This window comes from Toxorhynchites rutilus, chromosome 3 (genome assembly GCF_029784135.1).
Source record: "Toxorhynchites rutilus septentrionalis strain SRP chromosome 3, ASM2978413v1, whole genome shotgun sequence".
Taxonomy (NCBI): Eukaryota; Metazoa; Arthropoda; class Insecta; order Diptera; family Culicidae; genus Toxorhynchites; species Toxorhynchites rutilus.
In genome coordinates, this window is record NC_073746.1 from 63842146 (window position 1) to 63864840 (window position 22695).

The 22695-nt window shown below is 38.8% G+C and overlaps 2 protein-coding genes across 8 annotated transcripts in view; both read left to right on the top strand.

Moving 5' to 3' along the window:
* Positions 1–7172: 7172 nt before the first annotated feature.
* Positions 7173–8917, top strand: LOC129776074 (metallophosphoesterase 1 homolog). Its single transcript, XM_055781464.1, has 4 exons — positions 7173–7351; positions 7411–7714; positions 7790–8322; positions 8490–8917. Exons 1-4 carry the CDS (start codon positions 7256–7258, stop codon positions 8676–8678), a joined length of 1122 nt encoding a protein of 373 aa, XP_055637439.1. The 5' UTR covers positions 7173–7255; the 3' UTR covers positions 8679–8917.
* A 210-nt stretch (positions 8918–9127) lies between these two features.
* Positions 9128–22695, top strand: part of LOC129776075 (glucosamine-6-phosphate isomerase) — a 31664-nt gene continuing 18096 nt past the window's right edge. For 2 of the 7 annotated variants that reach the window (XM_055781466.1, XM_055781467.1), the window contains exon 1: positions 13778–13947. The gene's annotated coding sequence lies outside the window, so the exon portion shown is untranslated. The other 5 variants (XM_055781470.1, XM_055781469.1, XM_055781472.1 and 2 more) reach the window with 5 other exon arrangements.

Consider the following 22695-nt stretch of genomic DNA (forward strand, 5'->3'; position numbering starts at 1 on the left):
GAAGACTTCCTTTTCCTTAGAATACAGTTGAAAATGTTAAATTTGCAGCCAGGAATAACGCATCTGTATACATCTCTTTCGTTTTAACTGTCCTTGAATTATATTACAGATAGTCGTGTGAGATAGCTGCTGCTCGATAACCCAAACAACCGGAGTTCGAATCCCATCGGAACAAAATTTATTATTTTTATGTTTAATTTATTATTTTTATGTTTCTGAACGTTATAAAACATTTTTCTTTCATTGAAACAAAAATACGAAATACACAATTTACAACATTCATTAAAGGTAAAAAATTCGGGATCAATGAATAAAACATAGATGAATATACTACAGCTATCGTGCCGCTTGAATCTGGCTTTCATTGAACACTTTACTGAGGCTCTGTGAAACTATTAACTACTTGCCCAGCTGATTGAATTTCGATTTCCAATACCGAGCTAAGATCGACCCAGTGCATTCGTAAGAATGAATCCGAGGGGAAACGATGGAAGCTTACGCGAGTATTTTTTCGGGTATTTGGACAGCCTTTCACCAAAAACGCATATTTAATTGCACTGATCATTTTCTCGAGTAAGATTTTGCATTCAATAAAATAAACGTTAATAAACGTAATAAACAAAGCTCGAGTCACAAAAACGTTTGTTCTTTTAATGAGAGAATCAAGCAAAAATTATGCAAGAATTTTTTTTACGAGCAAAATGTACTTGAAAAATAGTTTTGATTGACTCTAGACCACCGACTACAATTTATATTAGCATAATTGTGTGGAAATTTAGAAATATGCATATCTCAAACGAATTTCTTGCACGAATTCGATTTCGGATTTGGAATTGTGAAGTGTGTATTAGGCCTTGTTCTCACTGCAGCGGGGCATCAACGTGGCTTGGGTGGGGCGTGTGACGCTTACGATTAATCGTGTGTGTTCTTACCGATGTGTTCACACCAGGCTGACGCGTCGTGAGCGTGGTTTTGACGTATGGCTGGCGTGCAAACTAAAACACTTCACGCCGGCGATATTTGTACTTCTCCACTTCTCTTTAGCATATGTTTGTTTGTAGTAGTGACATAAATTAAAATTTTTTGATTTTTCTTTGTTTTTTACGTTTTTTACCCTCCAAGTTTTTAGCCGGATACGTCCAACGATGTTGGAGTATTGAAAAATAAACCAATTTTTATTCTTTCATTCAAAAACACGCATTGATAATTTTCATAGAACACGCCGAAGACACGCCGCTGGCACGGTGTAATGTGAGTGTATAAAAATATCGTGGCGAGAAGTGAACACGCCCCGCTCATGCCACGTTGACGCCCCTCTGCAGTGAGAACATGACCTCATGGTGTTTATGACCCATTCCAGCGTGACGTGACTACTCTCTGACTCACTAAAAACAGGTTTTTTCTTGTTTTCATGTATAAATCACACGATTTCCAAATGGTAAACGATTTTAAAGTGAAATTGAGGAAATTTCCTATAAGAATCTTCAGTTGGAGAATATTTTGCAGTTGAATTCGCTTGTTGCCAGCCCAATACTTTTGTGACGTGACAACACCTGTCTTTTTGCGGGTTCCGACCTTTGAACATTAATGTTGTATTTTCAGTTCCGTTTCAAAACATACAAATAAACTTTGTTCTATTATTTGTCAATGAAAGATGAATGTAATCAGTTTTTCAAAAAACTCGCAAGAACATGCATTTTGACGGCATGCATTTTTTGACATGACAACGCGCTCTGTGCGAATAAATGGCGCTACACATACAACATCCCGTCACCGTAAAGTCAACGTAAACGAATGAAATGTCAAATATTCTCTCATGGAAATCGTATGGTCGCATTCACATACACCAACAACGACAACTTCGACGTCGGCAAAATAAGTCCAAGAGAATTGTTGACGAGACGGTGACGGGACGTTGTATGTGTAGCGCACTTAAACAGTCTCCACGAAGCGATGGCACGTCACACAACTAATAAACTGTATTAAAAAAGAATTTCACCGTATTGTAGCAAACGCTATACTATTTTTTATGCTTTTTATTACTCTGAATACTTCTTACTCTCCTCTAAGATCTCCCCTTCCCCTTCCAAAAGTTCATCCTATAGGGGAAGGTGGTCCTAACGCAACCGGTAGTCCTGAACCTACCCTCCTTTGTATCTCAGGAACGGCGCTTCCTACTGAATTTTAAATAGTGTCAAATGAAAGATGTCATAACGCTGACAATTTGATAATATGGTGACTTTTTCTGACTCTCTTCATTCTAGCTTTTTAGCGCCATTTTACGTTTTCATTCCTTCAAGAGCAGAGATGAAGTATAGTCGACCTGTATGCAAAATGAGTTCTATGTTCTTTTAGATTGCGAAACATTGCGAAACAAGACAATTTTAATTGTTTATGGTATGTTCATCAAAATAAGCTATATAAATTGAATCTACTTGTTACCTGTAATACACGGTATGCCTTTATGTGGGAAAAGTCGGGGTGGTCCTAATCCGACCTCCAGTATCGTGATTGTTTAACACGTTCACTCTAGCGCCTGCCATCAATGGCTAGCACAATCCTAGTTCATCGAGTGGCGCTCACTATGTTTTGAAACGAAACTGTAATTAATCAAATTAATCATTAATGTTCAACAGTCCGAAACAGCAAAAAGTCAGGTGTTGCCACGTTACAAAAGTATTTGACTGACAACAAGCCAATCTAACTATAAAATTTTCTCCAAATGATGATTCTTGTTGGAAATTTTATTATAACATCGTTTAATTTTGTGCGCTTTATTCATGAAAACGCAAAGAAAGTGTTTGTAGTGAGTCAAAATATTGTTACGTCACACTGGAATGGATCGTATACTTTTCATGGCGTGACAACAACTTCTGGAGACAGTTGTGTCGTATTCAGGTTTTCAATTCAATTTCAAACAAGACTACTCGATCCAACAATAATCCAGAGACTGAGGGTGCTCATACACTGTTTGACCGAAGCCAATTGACTCTTTTTGACGGATAAAACTTGGTCAACGTGTACTGATCAAATATATTCTACACAAAACACGACAAGCAAATATTCAATTATTGGATGCCTAAAATATTTTTTCAGTTTGTTCTTCGAACCTGTCGGTACATGGTTAGGTTACCTTGTATATTTCAGTTGATTTTTTTTCCATGTTCGGTGTTTGATATTGTTTACTACTGTTTAAAATTGAAGAGTGGCAAACAAAATAGTGTTTGTATAAAGTGACCAGATGGTCAGAGGTCTAACGCGGGACACAAAAAACAAAACGTTCTGTATATACGTATGTGAACGGAAACCATAGTTTAAAGAGTCTCATTTGTTCGTGAAACTCTAACATGTGTCCTAGCAATTAAACCTGACCTGTAATCACTCAGTTGTAATTTTTCGGTGGTTTAAATTTTGTTTACGCCTGAAAATCTCTCACTCGGTCAGAGCATTTAGGTCTGGCAAGCACGATTCAAATTCTACAATTTTCTTCCAATTTTCGAATGGAATGCCCGAATCCATTTTTCATCGATTTTAGGGTTAACGTATGCATTAAAAAACTAATTTCGGATGGCGATGAAAAAAAACTACAAAAGATAATTTAATGGAACAAATTTTCCTTAAATGTTAGGTTTATGAGGCCTACAACAAAAATGATTCATAGCTGTTGATTCGCAACATCAGCACTGTCAAGCAACTTGATGAGTTTTCCATACTACCAGGTCCACCCCACCGCGAAGGAGTTGGACATTCTGAGACACTTTGTGTCCGCCAGATATAGCCAATCTGGTATTTACAATATCCTCTCTCTGCAGCTCCTTAAGCCGGGAGATCGAAGCAACCGATCAAATGATGAAGGAGAATCTGGTCAAAATGGACATTTTTATGCGGAAGCGTCAGACAAGACCGACCGTATCTGAGCAGCAGGCAATCATCCAGAAGGAGTAGCTTGAGGTACCGGTGAAGAACTTCTTTCCGGTTAAAGAAAAGAAAAACTTCTTTTCGTACTTATAATGAAAGACAAAACGTACTTGATGCTAGAATTCAACGAATGCAAGGGACCGGATACTTTACGTTCCCCAAATAAGTGATGGCGACGAATATATCACCCACATCAAGTTCTCCGAGAAGGTCATTCTCTGACAAACGAGAAGGGAATGTCCAAGCCGCTCTTCTATCGAGTCATATGGTAAACTGGGAGATATACAGTACGAAGTGCTTGCCGGAAGTTGCGAAGGTGATGTGGTCGAACCGGGAATCAGCCCATTATGCCAAAAAATCACTGGAGGATGGATCGGCTGGAGATAAACCGCCAACCTTCCCAACATCCCCCAGCTGCGACAGATAGAATACTTTTGGGCGAATGGCCAAAATGGAGAGACAGCCGACCACCAAAGCCACGAAAAGGTAAAAGAACGCGCTGACATACATCTTCTCATCGGCCATAGTTGAGGTTCCGGCCAACTTCCGCAAGGCCGCCAGGCGTTTCATTTACGATACTTCATCAAACAACCCTGTCTCTTCCTGTCCTGTATTCACTAGTTATTCCGGCTTATTTAACACGTTAAGCCCTGACCGAGCTAGGGGACCAAAGATGAACTTTTCGTCTGACTCACGTTGGTCCCTGCGGATCAATAGGCAACTTTCATAATAAACATTTTCTAATTTTTTTTGCTGTCGTTTCCATTTGGAACTCTCTAAACAAAAAGTCCACTGTCGGTGCGACGAAACCAGCTCAACGTATTAATCTTTGGATGCATTGGAAGATCTCTTGAACAGTTCATCCATTTAATAAAATCAACAATTGTAATATTGAAATATATTGATATCGCGGGATATTTTCGTTTCTTTTGCCAAATGCGGGACGTAATCTATCGCGGGACATTTTGTTGAAATGCGGGACTGTCCCGCGTAACGCGGGACGTCTGGTCAGTTTATGTTTGTACAAATATCAAATCAAACCTTATCTGTCAAAAAAAAGTCACAGGAGGGTTGTGTCCGAGACACGACCGCATAATTGACGTAGGATTCCGTTAGGTTATCTGTTGATTTTGGATAATTACATCGTTAAACTCTTTGATAATGATTAGGTGGACCTGAAAAGGGCCGTTTTGTTTGGTTGTTGGGTATTTGTTCATTCCACCAGTGTTTAACGGGTGATGATGACAGAAGAATGATAAACAGTCGTTGGATTGTGCGTATCAGATAAAGGATACTGAAGTGGAACGAGATATGATGAGAACCGCCCTCTATAATCCTAGACGAGATGCCTCTTGTGATATGTATTGATGAAATAAAGAAAAAAAATTCACCAATGTAATATAAGATAATTTTTAATACCGAACACAATTATCAATTTTTCTTATCAGTAAAAACATGTTACTTCAATATAGCGAAAATATATTTGAAATGGGAAAGGTAATTTTCTTTTATAATTTTTACTTTCTGATTGTTTATTCAACCCAATGCGAATTTTAATTGGACTAACAATACCTAATACTATATGTACACCTAATACTATATGTACTATATGTAGTGAGACTCTATGTTGTACGGGAAAGGGTTAACACAACGGTTATCGTATACAATTTTACACCTACCCTTGTGCTAAATTTTTCACAATACACGATCGGACATTGATATGGAGTTTCACGAAGCAACCAACATTAAAGTTCCAAATTTAAATTTTATTTGCTAGAATTATTCGTATCATTCTTCTTACTTGCAATATAAAAATGTATGTATTTGCAATGCCGATTTCCATCAGGCAGCTTGGTTTTGATGTCTCTGTTTGGGAACACATCTCGGCAAAAGCTCCCCCTACTTTCATGTATTTGCAATGTCGATTTCCCCTAGGCAGCTTGGTTTTGATGTCTCTGTTAGGGAACCGCCGCATGTGTCGTCAATTTCCACCAATCAGAAGTGAGTATTTCTATTAGGATAGGGGTTGAGATTTTTCAATTGTTTGATAGTTAGTTTAATGATATATATTATTTTATTCAATATAAAAAATGGAGTGCCGAAATCGATTGACGCAAAAATTTCATCAATTCATCATGAAATGACTGAGCAATAAGCGTTTGAAATTGGACAATTTTCGGGATGTGCTCGATTCTCGATTTTCAATTTGTACCCCATTTGTACCCCAATGTTCCCGAAAGACGTAATCCTACGTCAATATCAAATATTTGACCTCCGGGCAAACAGTGTACGGCCACCTTGACTCTAATTTCCATGAGCTCATTATTAGAGGGATATTAGCATCTTGCTTTTTGCTTCATTCTCAGCTCTCCATATTCTGTACATAAGAGAATGAGATCGGTTTTTATTTCCGCTTTCCTCTCTCTGCAATGTTCTCATGTTAAGAAGCATTATGCAAGTTCCTTTCTCTCATTGCTTTCCATAGAGTTCTATATCCATGATTCCTTAAACTCAGGTTCGTCAAGTATCTTATCAAAGCTACAGAACAGACGAATCACTAATTATTTATATTCCTAGAAATTTCTGAACCAATAAACTTAGCTAGTATTTTTTATTCATATCGCATCTCCCACAAGTTTATACTTCTCTATTTGTGGACCGATCTCAACCAAATTTTGTTGGTTGTTGACCTTCATTGTTTGCTCAGAGAAACCCAAGTATAAAAATGTTTGAACCTATGTTCATCTGATAAACTAAAAAAATGCTCTATTTTTGTGACGTGACAACGCTTCAAAATACCTGTTTTTCAAATGCTTGTTTCTCATAAATTACAAAATGAAACGTAGGTCTACCCACGGCTCTTCAAACAAACTCTTAATTACCCATTCAATGGAATATAGCATTGAAGTTTGGTTAAGCATGTGCAGAGATATCTCATTTTAAATATTATTATGTATTTTTTGAAACTCGCCTCTCTCAAAGCTTGGTGCATAAAAATTAAATTTGTTACAAACAATTTATGATATAACTAGTGCTTATTCAAATAACGTTTTCAATTTTCTCCTAAAACTAGATTTGAAATTTGATTCTCTGGTGCATAACCTCATAGAATGGGTCTTATGCATTAACGACGACCTTTGATTGATTACCTCTCTACCTGTGTTTGTTGTTACAAAAACAAAGATTTCTGAAGGGATCAATGTGACATCGATATAAATAGGTGTACTAGATCAATTTGTTTACATCTCATGTACATAACGTACACAATCTTATCAGACGCTGTGATAATCGCAATACCACTCGTTTCTGTGTTTTTGCAGACAGTCGTACCTACAGAATGAAACTCCGGAATCTTCTGTTACGAGTGGCTTTCGGTGCGGCGTGCCTGCTCGTATTCAACGAATTTATCGTCTATTACCTGGTTCTGTTGGAGGTGCGTTTGATTTCAGTAATCGAGTTTCGAATTTGTTTTCCCCTATTTTTCCTCTCTAGTGCCAATGGCCGACGAAACCCTTAGCTGTGAATGGACTGGAACCGGTAAAAGTAATGCTACTAGCGGACACCCATCTCCTCGGGCCCATCCACGGGCATTGGTTCGATAGATTGCGTCGCGAGTGGCAAATGCATCGGACGTTTCAATCCGCTATGACGCTGTTCCGACCGGAAGTGGTTTTCGTGCTGGGTGATATCTTCGATGAGGGCAATTGGGTTAATCAGAAGGATTTCGATCTCTACGTGGAACGATTTAGGAAGCTGTTCCACACCCCGGAGGGGACACAGCTGCACAGTATAGTGGGTTAGTCGTCATCGCAGATTTGTTGGATTTTGAGCAGGGTTGAAATAGTTATATATCGGATTCAATGTGTTTCAGGTAATCACGATATCGGATTCCATTATGCGACCCATCCGTACTTAGTACATCGGTTCGGGAAAAAGTTCAATAACACAGGGGTCAGCTTGGACAGCATTCGGGGTGTTAATTTTGTTTCGATTAATTCGATCGCGATGGAGGGTGACGGTTGTCAGTTGTGTGAAACGGCGGAAAAAGAACTGCGATCCGTATCGGCCGTTTTCAAATGTGGTCGCGGGATTGGTAAATGTGAGAATGTCCCCAAGCTGGAGGAATACAGTCAGCCAATTATTCTGCAGCATTTTCCGATGCATCGGGACTCGGATAAGCTGTGCAAGGAACACGATTCACCGGAAATGGAGTTGTACCGCGAACGGTGGGAGGTTATCTCGAAGGAATCAACCGATTTGATAGGGGAACTGTTGAACCCAAGGTTGGCATTTAGCGGACATTCGCATCACTTCTGCTATATGGCAAAGAATCGGCTGGGAATCGAGGAGTACACACTGCCCTCGTTTAGCTGGCGGAATAAGAACAATCCGAGTTTCATTCTGGTGAGTACAGTTTTTTTGAAAAATATCTCTTTTTTTAAATTCAGATTGATGCAAACTAAAAATGATGATACAATCATTGCTCCAGTGGATTTTTTTTAACTATGTAGCTAACGTTCCAAAACCTTTTTTTTGTTTCCCTGCCGCTTCCAATATACAATATCACAAAGGCGCAAATTTCACTCTCGGAGCATTCCATCTCGCGGTGTCAAATGCCCGTGGAAAGCACAATCATCAACATTTATTTGGTGGGTGCAATCTTGCTAGTGCTGACGACTATCCTTCGACTGGGTGGTGTTCTTAGTCACCTTCGAATATTCTCTCGTGGTCGGCGGGAGTATAAGAAACTTATTAAGTAAAGTGAGACAAGACTTCATTTTTCTAGATTCACTGATTTCCTAGTTTTTCTTTTGGGAAACGTTAGTCATCTATAATCGATGGTAGTGAGCTAGGTTGTATATTTTATTTTTTCTTAGTTTTGTTAGGATGAAAGTTAAATTGAATATGTACGGATTGGGTTTGGCATTTGGCATGACAAAGTGTTACAACAGTAATTGTCTTAAGTGAGTGAGAATAAACTAAAATCTGTGCCATTATCAGCACAATATAATATAAAGGTTCGAAAAACGTAAATTACGATGACATCCCTTTCAAATATATTTCGTTCAATACAGTGTAATGCAAAGTAAAGTAGTTTGGAAAATATGCCCGTCTGTACCCAATGCACTCTATTTGGGTATGTTTTGGTTTTGGTGCGTCAATCGCTATATTCTAGTACCTCAAAAAGCGTATCAGCAGCGACATATCAAATGTAAGCTATCTGAGGTAGGCTTCGCGGGTGTTCGATTCATAATGTAGCGGAATTTAAACGTATAATAAATTCTGTAGGTCTAAACAGCAGACATTCACACAAGTTTGTGAAGAATCAAAAGTTTACACTAATTTTTGGAATCAGTTTGTCGTGCCTCTCGACCATCCTGTATGTAAATAGGAGCGAAGTCTTGAGCGTAAATTAATGACGGACTGAGAGTCTTATCGCTAGCAGACGGTGTTTGTATGCTTTTATCGTCACGTCGAACAAAGTAAAATATGTCATGAGTGAAATGTACTTAATAAAAGTTACTCTCGTCTTTTCTTCCAGCCCCAAAACGATCATAACGAGCTTTATTTGACATTCATATTTTGAGTTCGTCTGGGTCAATAAACCGGAAACAGTCGCTGTCGGTATGTACATATATTTTTATTCTATTTTCATTCACCCGGTTGTAAATATATTTTGTTGATAAAACGTTTATCGGAAAAATAGACCAGAGTATCAAATAAATGAGCGTTTTGCATGGATGGATCGATTCGCTAACGATATTTGCAATGAAGCAGGCTCTGCCTAATCTGTGTTTTGGTTCCCTTGACAAATCAAATATAATGTGAAGCATTTTGAGTACCTGGACTCGATAAAACTTAATTTAACAAACAAACAAAGCAAATGTAATAAATTCAGTGAGCTTTCGACAACGTTGAGACCAAGATGGTGGAGTTAACAGGTGGCTCGTAATTTACACTATATAGAAAAGACGTATGAGGAATGGCAAGACGAAAAGTTTGGATTTGTTTATGTTATTACTTACGTTGGTATGATTACACTTGATTTCGTCGAAAGTATTTGAAGCAGTATAATAAATAAACAGTTGTCGTTGAAAATAGTAACCTAGTAACCTTTATGCATATGCTTCCGTCAGCTGGCTCGGCTAATCGTGGAACCGCCACTGGCGCATAATTTGCAGCTTTGTTTTTTGTGCTGGTTCATAACGACAATCAACCGTGCCGGCGAAACTGTAGTCAATGTTTAGTGTTGTTTGGATACCATCTATGTAATTAAGTTCAAACTTACGGGATACGTCCGAACGGCAATTCCGACATTACGTTTTACCTTCCACTTCACTTTCCTTGGCTGAGACCAGCACGTATCCAGAGGACGTAAATTTGTTTATTTGGATTCCGTAAATGCGCTATGGGATGTAATTAAGGATTAAAAATGTAGCTCCCGTAGGCCTATTGAAACATGGCGAAGGTCTACTCCCGATTGTCCTGAATTATGTTTCTATTTTTTAGGATTAGACTAAGAGAGAGTTGCAATACCATAAAATGGCAATGGAGGCCACTGTCCCAAATACGATCATTATGATTGATTATGTATCAAATTGATTTGTTGATATTTTGAATATAAAATAATAACTGTAAAGGTTTTCCCACATTGCAGAGTTAGTTTTTGTAATTCAAACATTCACAATTGGCGGACCAGACCAGAATCATTACGATAGTTATAACTTTTTACGTTATAGCTATTTTCAACGGTATTGTTTTGTAGACCTTCGCCATGTTTCAATGGGCCTACGGGAACTACATTTTCCATCCCTAATTACATCCCATAGCGCCATTATTATCCTAAGACTAGCTGTTCTCCAGATATAACATTACACCATATCATGATGTTTCAACTCGTAATGGTTGAGATTTCATGATATGTTCATAGGAAATAGTTTGGTCAATCACAGTTTAGGTGAAATATTTTTATAATACAGATTTCACTGAAGATCATTGATATGAGAAAAAATATATGAACGTTTGACCGGGCAGTTCTCTCAGGTGGCTCAATCCGTTTTTTTGATAAATACGGAGTTTTGAAATTCTTGAATACAGGTCGGACTCGATTATATACAGACTCGATTATATTAGGCTGTCAAAAAAGTCCTGCGGTATTTTTTTTGAATTTTCATTTGTTCATAAAATTAGTTACAATCATCTGTTTTAAGTCAAATATGCGCCGTTTTGTTCGATGACTTGTTCCCAACGAGATGCCAACTTCATAATACCCCTGTTATAGAAGCTCGCTTCCTTATTGGAAAAAAACTCGGATAGCCAATTTTCACAGGCCTCTTTTTTATCCCATTTATTTATTTCAGGCTCATTAGCATTTTAGCTGTAACAGAGCCGAATTTTAATCGTGTACATGTCACATGGTTATCATATCTATAATTATAGCACATTACATTACACAGTTGCCATTCGCCAGTATTCCTTCTATACCATTGCATATGGTACATTTACACAGTAGCCATTTAGGCGTAAGAGTATTCTGTATTGTATTTTTCTTCCATTATCCAGTTAGACCATCGGACAGCGGAGAAAGTTGATTGATCATTGTTGAGCTATTTATAGAACAGCAGCCCGATGTGTCTTGCAGAGCAGAGCAGTTGTATGGATGAATCGATCTAATTTCGACCGTGGATCGATTCTCCATCGCTGATGATTGTTGCGTGGACGTAGCTATTCTGTAACAACACAAAGATGGTCAATGAGGGTCCTGAGTTTTGAACTCACAGCGATTCACATGCGTCGATACGATCAAAGATGTTTTTTTTTGCGTCAACGTGTGTGGCACCCATACATCGAGCTTCTTTGTGAATCCAAGCTTCTTCAAATGGTTAATAACGGTTTGATGACTTATCCCCAGCTCTTGGCCGATGCTACGGCTGCTACTATGCCGGTCTTTCTCGGCTAATTCAGCGATTTTGTCGCAATTTTCGACGACAGGCCTTCCGGAGCGTGGTACATCTTCGACGACCTCTACACTAGAACGAAAACGTTGAAACCATCGTTGTGCGGTGGAAATGGAAACTGTATCGGGTCCATAAACTGCACAAATTTTATTGGCAGCTTGAGATGCATTTTTGCCTTTGTCATAGTAGTACTGTAAAATATGTCGGATTTTCTCTTTATTTTGCTCCATATTTGCGACACTATAACTCACGAACGACTTAACCAAACAAAACACTGTCAAGGACTATATTATAGCGCGCAAAAATACCTTTCCAACAAGTTATAGTATGACTCGATACAATGAATACAACTAGAACTACTTGGATTCACAAAGAAGCTCGATGTATGGGTGCCACACACGTTGACGCAAAAAAACATCTTTGACCGTATCGACGCATGTGAATCGCTGCTGAATCGCAACAAAATCGACCCGTTTATGAAGCGGATGGTGACTGGCGATGAAAAGTGGGTCACTTACGACAACGTGAAGCGCAAACGGTCGTGGTCGAAGCCCACTGAAGCGGCTCAGACGGTGGCCAAGCCCTCATTAACGGCCAGGAAGGTTCTGCTGTGTGTTTGGTGGGATTGTCAAGGAATAATCTATTATGAGCTGCGTCCCTATGGTCAAACGCTCAATTCGGACCTGTACTGCCAACAACTGGACCGCTTGAAGGTAGCACTCATGAAGAAGAGGCCATCTTTGATAAACAGAGGCCGCATTGTCTTCCATCAGGACAACGCCAGGCCACACACTTCTTTGGTGACGCGCCAGAAGCTCCGGGAGCTCGGATGGGAGGTTCTTTTGCATCCGCCGTATAGTCCGGACCTTGCACCAAGTGACTACCACCTGTTTTTGTCCATGGCGAACGAGCTAGGTAGTCAGAAGTTAGCCACAAAAGAGGCCTGTGAAAATTGGCTATCCGAGTTTTTTGCCAATAAGAAAGCGAGCTTCTATAACAGGGGTATTATGAAGTTGGCATCTCGTTGGGAACAAGTCATCGAACAAAACGGCGCATATTTGACTTAAAACAGATGATTGTGACTAGTTTTATGATCAAATGAAAGTTAAAAAAAAAATACCGCAGGACTTTTTTGACAGCCTAATATATAGTGAAAAGAAATCAGAAACTGTATATTATCGAGTCAGCGCTGTATGTGTGAATTAATTTCATATTGAATGTATAGGTGTTTGTATTTAAAAAAATCTTCCTGTCCACATGGACCCAGTCTGTATCCCCTCCCCCCTCTCAATGGACAAACGGGGATATTTCCTTATCCCCTACCCTCCCTAAAGTTGTCCACGTGGTATGTGGACAGCTGAGGAGAAATGTGTATTGGTAGCAAGATAAGCTTCCAATATTCTCAATCCCAACGATAGCGAACAGATAACTGATAAAGTGAGAGGTTTAAAGTTTGCTGCGTGACTCAGTTTCAGATGGTATGAAAGAAGATTATGTTATCAACACACTTTACATCGAGAACTCGACCCATCCGACACATTCGAATCAAATCAATACTCAATCTGCGCTGGACCGCGCGGATAGAATCATACCAAATATTTAATGCAATATTCGCGGTTCGTGGTTCAACGGCCTCTCACTCCATGCCGGTTCGTAAATACCGGTTCGAAATCTTGTTTTGCTGTTTTCATGTTTTTGGCAATTTTCTGCTTCTCAACAAAGACGGGTAAAAAACGAGAGGCGGTGCTGCTCCTGGTGTCGGCAGAACCACCGTAAATACTCGCGCAAACCACGGGGAAACAAACATTGATAAAAGTTTCTACCACTTTTTTCTGTTCTGTTTGGCATGCATCATAGGTGCTGCGGTTCCTACTGCCGGCATAAATTTTGCCTTTGTATGTCCCGAAGGCTCAGTTAGTGGTCGAGTGTCGGTCAGTTTACGTGTGCGCCGGTCTTTGGAGCAGCTCCAACCAAACCAATTGTTGTGTGCTGTGGATTCGGTGGAACCTTTTTGCACCGCTTCATACCTTGCATTTGGTTTTTTTTTGACGAGTGAAGAGAGGGATTCCAGGTATGTGTGTTTACCCGCTGTGTATTTTAGTTTGTAATTAATTTTTGAGGTAGCATCTCTCCTTTAATTTTTTTTGCTGTGCTGAATTAGGGATTCAGGATAGTGAATAAGTAATGTAATTACCAGGGGGAATAATGCGCTGAAATTTGGAAAAGCGTGTTTCAGAATTTCGGTATAATTAGAGTTATCAACTTGTCGCTTGTCTTATCCCAAAACGAACGTGAACATTTTGAGTTTAGATTATGGTTGCTATCATACGCGCTGGTGTCTACTTTCATCGATTGGTGCAGAATTTGTGTTATCAACTGAACAAAATCGGCTCGAAATTTGGACGAACCGAATCAGGTCTTGTTCATTTCCAGGCGAAATGTGAAGCTATTGACCCAGGGCGATAGTGGCTTATCAATTGTTTTTCTATGTTTGTTACCCCTCGTACACTGTCATCTGCGAGGTTTGAGTTCAATAATGAAGTCAACATACAACTATGAAGTAATCTCATTGAGTTTTCATGTGAAAAAAGAAGCATAGTACACATCATGTTTGTATGTTAGTAGTTTCTGTCTGAGAATGGGAAGCACAATCTTGTTCACTTGGTCCTGAAATCTGAAAGTTTTGACATCAGATAACATCACCTACTTTTGCGTTGGTATAAGGGAGATTGACCCCCTATATTGTAAAGACTCTCAGGTATCTTAAATATCGCTTTTTACCCAATTTAGCATTGAATTGTGGATTAAAACTCTTCTGTGGTGTATTCTACTAGTTGATATCGTGCAGCCAATAATGTTGATGTCACTAGTCTTCCAAATTCTGACTGTCGTGGCTATTTACTAAATATTGGAGCCAGGAGTTCAAGTAAAACTTTCGGTACACTATCCAAACAGCTGATCCAATGCAGTTGCGTACAGTCGGGTGTGCGTTATGCTTCAATGCGAACGTATTGATATTCGAAGTTGCGTGGTGTGAGTAATTTGTTCTCCCTCCTCCCTCCTGTTCCTCCCTCTTATTACTATTGCTATTATCTATGGAAGGAAACGACCGGAATACTAATCGTTGGCCGTAATCATTCATCGATCGATTCTTCCCTACCTGCGGGTGTATTTTCAATGAGGTCATTCGTCCGATTTTCGGAGGTTAAACTATTAATAATAATGGGCATCTGTCGAGGGAGACGATAAGCGGCAGACACGCACTGTCGGTTGTGTTGGTGAAACTTCACGATTCCATTGCACGAGAGCCATGCCTTGGACTTCTGCCTGTTGGGTGGTTAGTCCGAAAGCAGCACTGATCCACTGAAGAACCTTAATGAAGCAGCTTATAACACTGGAAACAAAACGGAAGCCGGAGTGAAAAAAACACTCGTATGTGTGTGATTTCAACCATTCGAAATAACAGCTGAGAAAACAATCAGCGAATTTGGAGTGATACTGTGTGTGTGGGTGAATGTGTACCTGAACTATTTTGCGAGAATTAGCAACAACAGACAGAAATCCACGTCAACCCGGTGAGGTATGTAATATTCATCTATTTATGTTAATTTCAATGGTGAGAGAGAGTGGGGGTGGGAACACTGTAAGGAATCCAAATGAGATTGCTCTTTTCGAACCCTAATTATGTTAATTTACGAAAGGTACCATCTTAATTGGATTTCTGTTTGAAGCTGATGGATCTGTTTCGGGAGGCATGTTCTCTCGGCGGAGCGGTTTGTTTTTGTTTTTTGAGAATAATTATTTGTGAACATCATGTACGTAATCTTCTTTGTTTTCTCTGTTCAAATTTCGTAAAATGCAGAGTTTTCGAAATGAATTTTCGAACATCAGTCGGATCCTATAGAACCACTCTGTTTTTTCTTAAGTTGAGACGCGTAGCCGGAATGATAAAATGATGTATAATAACTATTTTCGTTTCTAAAACTAGCTGAAATTTATCATTTGGTCAGTCGCTAAACATTTAAAGATAACCAATATACCAGTGTTCCATAACTGAAGAACTAGATGTTGGTAGATCAAATAAAGTTTTCGTAATAAAACACAATTTGTATAGTAGGTCAGCTTATGTATTTATTTCAGTTTACATACGTCGGTTAAATTTTGGGATTAGTGAGAAAAATGCTCAACTTTTGCGATTGACGCTCTCCATCAGATCCGGTAGAAGCCGTTCTTGGAGGCACCCAATTTTGTAGATCTCACCACTTATAGTCCCTTCTTTGGTCACAAATGGTTCACTCTGCACCGGTATTTCGTTAGAAATTTCTTGCAAAAATTAGCGAGCGCGCATTTTGGCAACACTCTGCTGGTGTCTGAATTCCACTTGTGCATTATTCCCGGTCTCTGTCCAGTTCCTGGTTCATGATCCACTGTCATTCTTTCTTTGAACCTTTGTGGACTCTTGAGATGGTTGAATGTGAAATCGAGAATGGCTTATTTTTACCGAATAAGTTGCAAACGAGCAGGAGAGAATGCATTAGATGGTAAATGAGGTATGTAAGCACAAAAATGGACATAACAAGTGTATGAGAAAATGAAATGTTTACAATTTTTTCATTGATTTTAACCGTTTACGGATTAGGGAATTGTTATGTATAGCTTCTAAGTCCTACGTCAAAAAATTGTAAGGGGTTGTGCCTAGGACACGACCGCATTTTCGACGTAAAACTACTACGCTCGTTTATCTCTCTAAATAATATTTTATATGCACCTAAATTTTTGGAAGAACTGTTTAGTAGAATATTTTAGTGGTGTCACAAGAGTCATATTTTTTTAGAATCAGCTGAAGATGGGTGATGGGAAGATGGGAAGATGGGAAGATGGGATTTTCTCGCGAGAACAATACGACGAGTGCGAGAATAAAAAGCGAGCATCGCACTCCTTATTTCAGTGTCCTGGCTTGAATTTTCGCCTTTATAAAAGAGTAAGTGTAAAATGTACAGAATTTTCTCTTTGTTGACATCCATCGTTAGCACGCTGTTACTCACAATTGAACGGAACAAACAAAAAACAGCAAAAGATTTTTTAGTGTGAAATAGAACCCTTACAACGAGCTTAGGCTCGAAATTGTATGATCGATATTACGCAATTAAGGTGAAGGCGGAAGAAAGCCGTTGTAGTAGTATAGGTTTCAATCACGTGTAGAAATGGGATAATAGTGTTTGTGAGAGAAGAGCAAAGCACACGTAAATAGATCAATTCACTTATCAGACTGTGTTGCGCTTCATTGACACGAGTCTTTGAATACATTTGAAAAAAATAACAATTCAATAATAAGTAAGATGTATGAACGAGTTGTTCCGATGAACAATTGCAAATATAAATATACAGGTTGGACTCGATTATCCGGGATTCGATTATCCGAAATTTTAGACTCGATTATCCGGAGTATTTTATTTTTGATGTTCGAAAATTTTAAATAATTTGTGTAATAATTCTATATTGAATAGCTAATATGGGTATCAAAAGAAAGGGCTGGATTAGTAGAATGCAGTTATTTATCAAAAATTCAAATCCAAGATGGCTGCCACTACAAAATGGCGGATTTCATATTTTCTCTGAACTCTATCAATATGGGTATTAAATGAAAGGGCTTGACTAGTAGAACACAGTTATTTATGAAAAATGAAAATCCAAGATGGCGGCCACTACAAAATGGCGGATTACCTATTTTCTCAGAACCCCATCAATATGGGTATCAAATGAAAAGGCTTGACTAGTAGAACATAGTTATTTATGAAAAATGCCAAAAAAGTATCAAAAGAAAGTTCTCGACTAGTAGAACATAGCAGATAATGAAAAATCCAATTTCAAGATGGCCGCAGTACCCAAACAACTAATTACTTTTTTGAATGGTTTCATTCAGCTTGACCTGTTTCTATGTATGTTTGAATATTTGTTGGGTTGTCCCACATTAATAGACAATTGACCCCGTCCCTGTTGAATGATTGACCTGAAATTTGGAACATGCATTTAATTCTACTATCATTATAAAACTGCGTATTCCATGATCTTGAATAATTCAATTTCGCCGCCGCAAAAAAAAAATATAATATTTTTTTTATATTTCTAATATGGCTTATTTCATGAAGAAATGTAACCTTTCAACGTTAAGGTGAAGTTTAATTGGCTATTACATGTACAGTGTGGTAAAAATAGTGATTTTTTAACATTTTGCTTGAATTTTCACCAGGAATTATTTATATCGATATTGCAGCCAAATTAAGGAAGATAGAAGTTGTGCGTCGAAGAACAAATTGTAATTGTAAATTCATTTTAATTGATAGAAACAATCTAGGTTAATATAAATTTTTAGGATAAAATTATAACACATTAAAAATTATTAACTTTTAAATGTTTCACTTCCAAAAAGTTATTAAAATTCACTGATTTAGTTGTTCCACTACTATATCCTGTACTAAATTTTCTCATCTTTCTAATGAAAGCATCAGAATCGTCTTCCGTAGCGTACCTTGCAATGTAGAGCCAGTTTGAAGCAACAGAGTCCGAAACAAAAAATAAATTCTGTAATTCTGTCATTGTTGAAATTCGAACATATGCGTAGGAGCATTTTTTTCATCAAATACGATCGTCTATCACCTCCTGAGAGAATCAGGATAATTTTTTTTCATGTGAGAAAGGTGTTTTGTGATTTTAAGGGGATGAATCAAAAATCAAATTCCTCTTTTATTTTTAAAAAACGAAAAATACATGCAAAAAAACAAGTAAAGAAAAAAGTCACAGGAGGGTTGTGTCCGAGACACGACCGCATAGTTGACGTAGGATTCCGTTAGACTATCTGTTGATTTTGGATACGTTTAAAGAATTACATCGTTAAACTCTTTGATAATGATTTGGTGGCCCTGAAAAGGGCAATTTTGTTTGATTGTTGGATATTGTTTGTTCACTCCACCAGTGTTTACCGAGTAGTGATGACAGAAAGATGGTAAACAGTCGTTGGATGGTGCGTATCAGATAAAAGATACCGAAGTGGAACGAGATATGATGAAAACCGTCCTCTGTGATCCTAGACGAGATGCCTCCTATGTTATGTAAGGATGAAATAAAGAAAAAAACTCACTAATGGAATATAAAATAGTTACCAATACCGAACACAATTATCAATTTTTCTCGCCGTACAAACTTTCCTTGGGTGAAAATAAACACAAAAAAAACAGACAGCTCAAACCAAACTACCCGTGCTCGAGCGAGGACACACCTTGGTTTTTATTTATGAAATATGAAATAAATCGTTCCATATATCAAGTCATTTTTAACATAACTGCTACCATATACAGTTTGACACTTACACTTGTGCTAATTTTTGCACAATACACGATCGGCCATTGATATGAAATTTTACGAAGCAACCAACATTAAAGTTCCAAATTTAAATTTTATTTGCTAGAATTAATCGTATCACTCACCTTACTTGCAATATAAAAATGCTCCCAACTTGCATATATTTGCAAAGCCGATTTTCCCCAGGCAGCTTGGTTTTGATGTCTCTGTTAGGGAACACATCTCGGTAGGAACAAAAGCTCCCCCTACTTTCACGTATTTGCAATGTCGATTTCACCCAGGCAGCTTGGTTTAGATGGTTCTGTTAGGGAACACATCTCGGTAGGAACAAAAGTTCCGCCTAGCAGCTTGATTTTGATGTTTCTGTTAGGGAACACATGTCGGTAGGAACAAAAGCCCCCCCCCCTACCTTCATGTATTTGCAATGCCGATTTCCCCCAGGCAGCTTGGTTTTGTTGTCTCTGTTAGGGACCCGCCGCATATGTAGTCAATTTCGACTAATCAGAAGTGGGTATTTCCGTTAGGATAAGGGTTGGGATTTCTCAATTGTTCGATAGTTAGTTACATGACATATACTATTTTCTTCAATATAAAAAATTGTTATGGAGTACCGAAATCGATTGACGCAAAAATTTCATCAATCCATCATTAAATGACTGAGCAATAAGCGTTTGAAATTGGACAATTTTCACGATGTGCTCGATTTTCGATTTACAATTTGTACCCCAATATGTTCCCGAAAGACGTAATCCTACGTCAAAAAAATGTTCTGACTCGATTATCCGGAGGATTCGATTATCCGGGGGAAAAAAAAAATCAATACTCCGGATAATCGAGTCCGACCTGTATATAGAAAATGCATTTGCATATGAAGTAAAATTCTGATTATACGCGAGCGTAAACCGAGCAAATTCATAACACATGCGAATTGGAGTTTTTTTTTACGTAGAACTACGTCTTTTATTAAGGGTGTCAAATCAGAAAACAGGTCACGTTTTTATGAAATAAAGTTAACGTTAATAACTATTTTGGCCGCGAACGGATTTTGGCGATTTACATACTAAACGAATCGGAAATTCCGTAAGATTTGTTTAATATGCCATACAATAGAATCCCCTGGTTAGTAAATGGTTAAAATTCATGAAAACTTTAAGTGTTTCTATTTTCCCATACATTTATTCTGTCCATTCGAGTGCTTTCCCGAACAGAGATATCAATAACGAGCAACTTATCGACGACCAATGGAGGGGAAATCGTAGGATTTAAAGTCTCCGTGAACAAAGGAAAAGAAGAAGAATGAAGTATAAACAGTGGATCTCGCTGAGGCAAACTTTCATTCGGCATCGGACTGTTGAGTAATCCAGTTCACTTTGCTTTCGCTGCGCTTCGATCTAAGATTGGACCCCACCAGTGGTAATCCAACTTGGAAATCGTCGTTTGATTTTTCTGTTCGTTTTTCGCGTTATTCGTATCGTGTTCTTCTTTCCGCGTCATAAATAGGACGCTTCGCGTAGTGTGCGATGAGCAAGAAGAAGAGGAAGGCAGGCTCGAGCCCTGCAAAAAACGAACGCATTGCCAGGGGCAATAAAATTTCGAGGTAAGCGTCATCTAATGATGCACGCGGTGTTTGTGCAGTGAAAAGCGCCGAGCCTTCGCAAATGTGACACCGCACCGAACAACAGCGAAGTAGGCGATTTCGGCGCGTCGTTCAAAAATGTAAACGCCCAGGCAGCAACCAAAATCAAGCTCCCCCCGCTGGTGGTGAAGGCGGTCGCTCTTGACAAACTCATCAGCGAATTCGCATCGATGGGTGTTACAGCAGTACTCCCTTTGTAGTGCTCCCTTGGCCGAGTGGTTAGCGTCATAACTAACATGCCGGGTGTTCGGGTTCGATTCCCGTTCTGGTCGGGGGAATTTTTCGTCAAAGAAATTTCCTCCGACTTGCACTGTGATCACGCGTATTCTAGAGCTTGCCACTCAGAATGCATTCAAGGCGTGTTATTTGGCATAGAAATCTCAACCAAGTACTAATAAAAATGACGCAAGTAATTCTACGTTGAGACGGCGAAGTTCCTCTAGGAACGTTAGTGCCATTGAAGAAGAAGAAGGGTGTTACAGCAGAGTACATGCTGTGTGGCATAATTCAGTCATTTTCCAAGCAGTTAACATTGTTTATTTTCCGTCTTCATAAGGGCTTCGTTGGTGCCTTTGAGAATGCATCAATGCATTAAACTGACGTTATGGCGAAGCAGACGTTCAAGTTGTGCACCAAAAAATTATTTGGGAATACCAAGCATCTTGAATGTCTTACTGGAATGTTATAAGTTATTTGGGTTCGCGTGCCAGTCGCAAAACTGCCTTCAACTAGGATTGTATTTAAGACGGCGCCAGTGGTTGTGTGGTTAGCGTAACAGCCTCACAATCCGATCGGCCTGGGTTCAATCCCAGCTGGCGTCGTTGGGATTTTCAGAGGCGAAAAATCTCTGGTTACGTCTTCCTTCGGAGGGGAAGTAAAAGAAGTTGGCCCGGCTCATGAGTTGTTGAGTCTGATAGGTAGGAACAGGTGGAGTCGCCTCCCTGTTGTCGGTGATTGGCACTAAAGTGGCGGATAGGCCGCCACTTTAGTGCCAATCACAAACGCCAATCATGCGACGAAAAATAAGCGAAGATATATAGGATTGTATTTGCGCTAATGTTGATCATAATGAAGCATTGCTTCTGTTTTCGAGGTTGTTATTAACAAAAAAGAGTTTATTTCTCTTGTTTAGTCATCAAGAAAGTAAATGTTCTGGAATTTTGTATGTGATTAGGTTTTGCTTGCCAGTAGCAAAACTTCCTCCACTAAGGGTGACAGCTGCGCTTCTCTCTAGCATGAGAAAGTAATGCAACTTTTTTCGAGGCCAGTAATATTAACAGAAGCGTTTCTTTTGAGAATAGCGCAAAATGATGAGAAATGTTTATATTGCTAGTAGTTTCAAGCCACCAATGTATGGCTCTGTATGCATGCTATGGTGAACGCTTGTTTGGCGCTTGGTTTACGCTTAGTTTGTACGAACGATATCTAGAGGTGCGATTCCTTTGAGGCAATACTAAATAACATGTAGCATGATATTTGATTCTTGCAAGTGTTGTCATTGTTGTTTCCATGGGATGCCGAAGATATATTGATGTAGTTATGAGATGTGGAGTAATGTGCTGGTGCAACATGTATATAATCGACTGTGACCGAGTCTATGTCATTTTCGAAAAAGGGCCCCCGGAATAGCCTTCGAGGTAAATTTTCAATGCATTGACATGAAATAAATTGCGACATACGATTGTTTTGTGAAGGGAAGAATGAATCATCAATCAATTATCGTCAACTGATTCTACAATGAAAAAATCATTTCAGAGATTATTCTACTAAGCAGTTGTTTCTAAAATTTCACAGCATTATAGAATAATATCCGAAGTTATAAAC

Excerpts from the sequence above, each read along its gene's own strand:
- LOC129776074 (XM_055781464.1), top strand. The coding sequence starts at position 7,256 with ATGAAACTCCGGAATCTTCTGTTACGAGTGGCTTTCGGTGCGGCGTGC. Across the intron at positions 7,352-7,410 it reads ATTACCTGGTTCTGTTGGAG|TGCCAATGGCCGACGAAACC; the intron begins GTGCGTTTGATT and ends TTTCCTCTCTAG. Across the intron at positions 7,715-7,789 it reads ACAGCTGCACAGTATAGTGG|GTAATCACGATATCGGATTC; the intron begins GTTAGTCGTCAT and ends AATGTGTTTCAG.